The sequence below is a fragment of the Podarcis gaigeae genome (assembly GCF_964106915.1).
Source record: "Podarcis gaigeae genome assembly, chromosome: 13".
NCBI classification, from domain to species: Eukaryota; Metazoa; Chordata; class Lepidosauria; order Squamata; family Lacertidae; genus Podarcis; species Podarcis gaigeae.
This window is the reverse complement of record NC_139689.1, coordinates 44,112,513-44,119,768: the sequence shown is the minus strand read 5'-3', so window position 1 is coordinate 44,119,768 and position 7,256 is coordinate 44,112,513. Positions and strand designations below refer to the sequence as shown.

The 7,256-nt window shown below is 47.2% G+C and overlaps 1 protein-coding gene across 2 annotated transcripts; it reads right to left on the bottom strand.

The window, feature by feature from the left end:
- Positions 1–352: 352 nt before the first annotated feature.
- Positions 353–6,981, bottom strand: LOC310830080 (glucose-6-phosphatase catalytic subunit 1-like). 2 transcript variants are annotated; one of them, XM_083709617.1, is made up of 5 exons: positions 6,619–6,981; positions 5,495–5,604; positions 4,413–4,518; positions 2,762–2,877; positions 353–1,730 (listed from the first exon to the last, which is right to left on the bottom strand). In XM_083709617.1, the coding sequence occupies exons 1-5, from the start codon at positions 6,918–6,920 to the stop codon at positions 1,219–1,221; spliced, it is 1,146 nt and encodes a 381-aa protein (XP_083565743.1). In that variant the 5' UTR covers positions 6,921–6,981; the 3' UTR covers positions 353–1,218. The 2 variants fall into 2 exon arrangements, with proteins under 2 accessions (XP_083565743.1, XP_083565742.1); XM_083709616.1 differs by having other exon boundaries at positions 353–1,761; positions 2,737–2,877; positions 6,619–6,927.
- Positions 6,982–7,256: the final 275 nt, after the last annotated feature.

The following is a 7,256-nucleotide window of genomic DNA, read 5'->3' as shown; positions in this document are numbered from 1 at the left end:
AACAGGTGAAGAAACCACCACCAAAGTCTCAGGATATCATTTTTTGGCACAGAGTAGCCCACCCACTGCGTAAACACTGGATAATAATTCTTCAGCAGTTAAAAGAGGTGAAAAAGTGGGCTGGCAGAGACTGGAGAAGAGCTTTAGAGAATGACTGCAGATTATTATTATTTTCATCTCGAAGTTTAGCGCTCTGGCACAACACTGTCGGAGTACTGTAACCTGCATCACTAAATCAAGGCTAGGAGTTCATTTATAGTTAACTGGCAGAGGGAATTGATACGGGGAGCTTTGAAACAACATTTAATACTTCAGTTTTCAAATATTTTCCCAAAAGAAAGCTGACCATTCATTTGCTAACAAAACATGCTTTATTCATAACAAAAAGGTGTAGGTACAAATATAGAAATATGGCGTGCAGACATCTACAAAAGCCATCTCTAGGCTGCGGTAGGCCGCGGGTGGGTTTGCCATCTTTTCTTCCTCCCCATCCCAAAAATGACCGTCAGTGATGTGAAATCCCCCCGTAGCACACACAGGGGTTCATTGCTTGACCTCATAACACCAGCCAGGCTCACTAGGGAGCGTCTCCCTTGAAGTATGAACAATGCTGGTGGGTGTCATGGATGGACAGATTGCCTCTCCTGCCACAAGACAAGCAATGGTGGAAATATATATTCTATTCCTCTTCTGCCCCAACTATGCCAAGTGAATCCCCCTGCTTTCTCCCCATTCCCCGCCTTGCTGATACCAGTTTTTCCCCGTCATCTCGGCTGGGCAGGTAACTGTATTTGCTGGTGGCGGCCAAAATTGCAGGTAACACTTTTCTGGAGAAATGTCTTGCACTGGAAGACTCACGTAGCAACGGCATCCGGGGCCAAGACTTTAGGGTCTGGAGGGGCCCCAGATGCAGGAGCGCTGGCATATCAGCAACATTTTGAAATAAGAGGAACGGCGCACATTACCTTTCAACCATAATGTCCACAATCTAAGAATTACCCAACTGCGCCACTGGAATTACGACCTATGGACAGCACTGGATGGAGACCCCGGCTGGTATTTTAGGGAGGCAGATGGGTCGGCCGTATCCTGGCTCCAGCGGGAGCCCAGAACACAGTTAAGAGGACCGCCAAGAACGCTGTCCCTTTTTGCCCTTGAGGCCTTGCATCGTAGCTCTTCACCTGCTCAAGTTCATAGAAAATAAAACCGGCATGGCGACTACACAGTTTTCTTGTCTTGTTGGGTAAGGAGCTGGGAGACGCAATATGGGATGAGGGCAACCGCTGCCAGTGGCACGGCGGCACTCTTGCAGAAAGACAGGAGGTAGAAGAGCATCTCCACTTTAGCAGGGGGCTTGAAAGAATCAAAGAGGTGCAGGACGAGGAGCGAAGCGCCGATGGAGGCCAACCGGAAGGCCAGCTGCTGCCCTTGTTTCCCTTTGCAGCTTTCCACGTACATTGGGGAGTTGAGGGCCAGTCCCAGCCCAAAGAGGACCCCCAGGTTGCGCAGGAGGCCGGCAAAGGGCGTGGTGTCCAGGTGGACCCACTCTGGGTTTTCGCACCACCGCTTGGCCTTTTCCAAAGTCCACAGGAGGTCCACGCCCAGCACCTTGAGCAGCAGGTAGAAGCCCAGAGCGAAGGAGAAGAGGAACAGGGTGGTGCCCACATACTTCCGCAGGCTGGGGTTGTAGATGGAGCGTATGTGCTGGAAAGATTCGGCAACCACCATGCCTGGATTGGGGGGGGGGGAAAGGATACATCGCTGGTCAGGACACAGAGACCCCCAAACTTTTGGAAGCAATCTTAAGGCTATGAAGCGACATCTTTTGCAGTATGCTTGGCAAAGCGACTCAGGTCTTTAGAAAACTAAACAAGGTGGAACACCTGGATTGCCATCACAACCTCAAAGACAAATTATTCTTTTTTATGGGTATCTCACAGCCTCATCAAGACCTCATTTTGGCAGGTCAGAGTGGCTTTTCTCAGGGTGGAAGGGGAAGCTCTCCCACGTGGGAGGAGGGAAATTCAGTTCTCCGTATGTATGAAGGTTAAGATAAACTGGTGGCCGAGGGCTGCACAGATATATTTATAACTTAGTTTTTTTAAAAATGAGGATCATATGAGAAATATTAGGGACACAAGTGGCACTGTGGGTTAAACCACAGAGCCTAGGGCTTGCCGATCAGAAGGTCGGCGGTTCGAATCCCCACGACAGGGTGAGCTGCCATTGCTCGGTCCCTACTCCTGCCAACCTAGCAGTTCGAAAGCACGTCAAAGTGCAAGTAGATAAATAGGTACTGCTCCAGTGGGAAGGTAAACAGCATTTCCGTGCGCTGCTCTGGTTCGCCAAAAGCGGCTTAGTCATGCTGGCCACATGACCCGGAAGCTGTACGCCAGCTCTCTCGGCCAATAAAGCGAGATGAGCGCCGCAACCCCAGAGTCGGTCACGACTGGACCTAACGGTCAAGGGTCCCTTTACCTTTACTTATGAGAAATATTATTAATGTATCTTTCTTTTTCTCTTTCTTCTGTTTGATACATTTTTTAAAAAAATTATGCTATATTAGGTTGAAAACCTTTAATAAAATTGATTATTATTTTAAAAGACCTCATTTCGGGGAGCACACTAATTTTGTTCTGTGGATTCTGCGTATTAGAATCTGTCGCTGAGTCCACGGCAACGAATTCTACTGTATTCCATAGCTGCAGCCTTGCCGTACATCTCAATATATCATACCAGGCGGTGAGTAACCTGCACTGACCTGAGAAGACACCAGCGACAACTTGGTGGGGGAAATGGGCAGCGATGAAGACACGGGAGAGACAGACGCAGACTTGGACGATGGCAAAAGCCGCCCAGAGAACTGCCTGCAAGAAACTGCAAAAGGAGACAAGAGATGAGAAGAGAATAGAGGTGAACACTGGCAAGCCAGACTTTTCTGGGGTATCTCCTGAGCTCACTTGCATGCTATACAGATCCTTTCCCACCCACTGTCAGGAAAAATGTAAGAGCTCCGGAGAATTAAGACTGTTAAGTTGTGGGTAAACGTATCAGACGACACAGCGATTCTTCAAACAGCTCTTGTTTATTCAGAGGCCAGAACAGAACTGAACTGAAGGGCTCAGTCAGCCTGCTTATATAGAGCTCCAGTACCACGTTACTGTAACAACTTTCTAAAACTATCCAATCACTGAACATCACTTTCAATCCTTCATTTGCATAACTATCTACAGTATCCCCCTGCTGGCCCAGGGTGAGAACTTCAGTACATAACAAAGACTTTGGGTTCCTGTGCACTTTTTGCATTGGCCAGCCTCTGTCACCAGGGGAAGACCGGTGTAATGTGAAAGCAGAGGTCACAACAGGTTGTTCGATTGCAGTGTGAGCCTGATTTCCTTCTGGCTTCACAAGTGAAATGACAGATGAGCAAACAAGCCAATCAAAATCCTGCTCAGCTGCCAAATGCTGTCCCTACAGATTTCAGGCAGGCTGTCATTGTCTGATGATTGAGAAATCCCTTGGCAACACCTTGGGGCAGTCAATCCGCACAATCATCTGGCTTCTGGTTCAGACATGCAGGAATGTATTTTCCAAAGCATGAGCTGAGAGAGGAGCACTTGTACTGATCGCAGTGAAGGAATTTCCAGTGTAGCCCTGCTGCACTTTGAAATATTGTATATGCCTTCTCCTGGTTCCCAATGAGAATAATTCACTTTTCCAGTTGCTACAGACAATTTTAATGACAACATCTTCTAGGGGTGAAGGGGCAATTTGATCTTCATTGCAATTCAGTGAGAAACTAACTAACTTGCACTTCTCGAACCAACGTGCGAACATTGTGTGAGCGCAGCTATCCTGCAAAATTTGTCCTCCTCTGAATTTTGTGATGCAGTTCCCCATGCAATAGCAGGGGGGGAATGTACACAGAACCATTAACATGCATGATAATTGGGGAAATTGCTTGCAAAAATTAGCCAGATAGCCATAGCAAAATGTGCTTATTGGGAGAAATTCGCATTAAAATGCTGTCAACTATTCATGAGGATTTTTTTTTTTTAATGCAGAAATGTGGAGAACTGGGAATGCTAAGATTGGAGAAATGAGAAACTTAGAGGACTGAAATTAACAGATCCACCCATCCCTAAGATATCCACAGGGAAAATATTGTTCTCTCCTGGTGTCTCTTTTCCTTATCAGCATCAAACCTCTGGCTTATTGTAAAGTGTATTTTTGTACCTTTTGTAAAAGGTTACTGCCAAAGGGATAAAATGCAGGACCTCCAATTTTCCCTTCCACAACGGAAGCATTGTTGCATGTTGTAATATTAATTCTCCTTGAAGCAGAAAATACATCCCAGCACTCTCCCTTGCTCAGATAGAGTGCCTTTTGTTAATATTGCTGGCGCTGCTTACCGGTGTTTCCAAGATGGCTGCTTCTTTTTCAATGCAATGGAGAGAATGGCTGTAACCATCACATAGTACACGCCGGCTGAACCCATCGCGTGACCAGAGGGACTCCCTAAAGTGAAAAGGAAAGTCAGATGCCTTGGCTCCAAAACCTCCGTATCACCCTCAGCCTTGCCCGAAAGACAAAACCCTTTCAGGCCATCTATATTACCCATCACCTTTGCAGAGGGGAAATAAAATCCAAAATCAGATGCAGGCCTTATATACCCAAATACCACTCTTCAGGTATTGATTTCCCGCCCCCTTCAAGGCTCACCACTCAGAGCCCAAGCAACATATTCTGCAACAGCTGAGCAAGTCCTGTGGTTGGCGTCTCTTTCTGTTTTCCAGAGATAAACACGGATTCAGAGAGAGCCTGGATTTTGATCTGAGACTGAACCATGTTTTGGTGGTGGGAGTTTAAGGCAGATCTTCATTGACCATTTACTTCATTTTTAGCATTTAACTTAACCCATTTGGCTCTTAAAAAGTATCTTTCATTAAGCTTCAGACATGGGTGAGGAAATTAAATCTTGCAAGGCTATATCGTGTTCCAGTACAAGAAAGTACAGAAAATGCAGGTGCTCACAAAACATATGGAATTGTGATTACCTCAAGACACGGCCTAGATTTATCAAACCTGTTTACAGTGGTACCTCGGGTTACATACGCTTCAGGTTACATACACTTCAGGTTACAGACTCCACTAACCCAGAAATAGTGCTTCAGGTTAAGAACTTTGCTTCAGGATGAGAACAGAAATGGTGCTCCGGCAGCGCAGCAGCAGCAGGAGACCCCATTAGCTAAAGTGGTCCTTCAGGTTAAGAACAGTTTCAGGTTAAGTATGGATCTCTGAAACTAATTAAGTACTTAACCCGAGGTACCACTGTATTATTATTTTATTTATTAGATTTATATCATCATATGATTTTGGGGCAGTTCACAGAATAACTGTCTTTATGATTATATTTTTTGGTGTTAATGCATTCCCTCTTTTGCTTCCTGCCCTGCCTCCGGTTACATGGCCACCCTTTCCTTCGGCATCTCACCTGGGCCAGTTTCACATGTAGCAGGGAACTGCTGGATTGCAGGGGCCGAGGTGTTGTGGTAGAAACTGGCCTCACGTACCCACCAGTAAGGTCTCTGCCCAAACAGGATCCTGTAGAGAAAAGGAACATGAGAGGCACTGTGAGTCTCTGCTGTAGGAAGGGATTGCCGACAACAGAACCAGCTAGGGCCGAAAGGAAAGAGAGTTGCGACGCCCACACAAATTCCTGAGTGTTAAGGATCACAATGCAAGCAGACCAGAAGGGTCCCATGTTTTTGTGGAGTATTTTGGAGTCTGGTGCTGGAAAGAAACAGATCTGGGGGGCTGGGCCCATCCACATGGCAAATAGCTATTTATCCTAGATGCTAACACCAAAGGCAGTAATAGGCCATGCACACAACTCATTAATGTCAACCAAGGGCAACCAAATAATTTCCTCCCATTCCACGAGTAACAGAAAAAAAATAACTTGCCAGATTGGCATGGAACTTGCAGAGAGGACCTGGTGAAAGGGAAAGAAAGAGTGGAAGGGAGATGGAAGGGACTTGTTCCATTGAGGCCATCCTAACAGCTGGTTTCACAGAATAGCAGAGAGCAGCTGGAATGGGCAGAATGGTTTGCTGCCGGGGTTTGGACTTGCCAGGAAGTCTTCCCATTCCAAATTTAGCTAGCTGTGGATATTCTTGGTGCCTACTTAACAAGTATGCAGGTGGCGCTGTGGGTTAAACCACAGAGCCTAGGGCTTGCCGATCAGAAGGTCGGCAGTTCGAATCCCCGCGGCGGGGTGAGCTCTCGTTGCTCAGTCCCTGCTCCTGCCAACCTAGCAGTTCAAAAGCACGTCAAAGTGCAAGTAGATAAATAGGTACCGCTCCGGCGGGAAGGTAAACGGTGTTTCCATGTGCTGCTCTGGTTCACCAGAAGCGGCTTAGTCATGCTGGCCACATGACCCGGAAGCTGTACGCCGGCTCCCTCGGCCAATAAAGCGAGATGAATGCTGCAACCCAGAGTCGGCCATAACTGAACCTAACGGTCAGGGGTCCCTTTACCTTTACTTAACCACATTACATGCCCAGATGAAGAAAGCCTGAGTTCAGGCGACCACCTTAGAGTAGGCAGGACACTTACCACTTGAAGACGAGGTTCAGCCAGTCGCCAATCACAGCCACCCAGATGAGTTTGATCCCCACTGCTTCGCAGAGGTGGAACCAGATGGGGAAGAAGACAAAGAACGTGTTTCGGAGGTCGGCAGCAAAAGAAACAAAGAGGAACCAATCCTGGGCTGCCGGGTAGCTAGTTTGGAGGTAGTGTGTGGCTTGGATGCCTGAGTGATGGAGAAAGTCCATGCCCGCTTCCATTCTGCTGATAGTTGAGCGACCAGCTATTTCGGTCCGTGCTGAAGCCGCACTACACCCTTGGGCGGCTCTCATCGCCTTTTATCTTCTCCGTGTGCAGCAGATTGAGCTTTGGACTTAAAATCACTTTGGTACAAAAACACCTTCCCGATCAAAGGTGCTTCCCCCTCTAGCTTGGGACAAACAAGTTTAGAGAAACTTATGTAAGAGGAACAAACAAGCCCTCCAAAACAGTTAACTCCAAAATGTTAACTCTTTCCAGGGCCACATTAAATCTTCATCCCGTCCCCCTGGGTAAAGGGAAGCGTCTCTGGTTCGGGCACAGCTTCTCCTGCATCCTAGCTCTGGGTGGATGGAGGAAATTTGCCAGGAATCCCTGGGTTCAAATTTTCCAGGTTTTAGTACTGCTGA

Excerpts from the sequence above, each read along its gene's own strand:
- LOC310830080 (XM_083709616.1), bottom strand. The coding sequence starts at position 6,920 with ATGAGAGCCGCCCAAGGGTGTAGTGCGGCTTCAGCACGGACCGAAATA. Across the intron at positions 5,605-6,618 it reads CTGAACCTCGTCTTCAAGTG|GATCCTGTTTGGGCAGAGAC; the intron begins GTAAGTGTCCTG and ends TTTTCTCTACAG. Across the intron at positions 2,878-4,412 it reads CAGCCATCTTGGAAACACCG|TTTCTTGCAGGCAGTTCTCT; the intron begins GTAAGCAGCGCC and ends CTCCTTTTGCAG.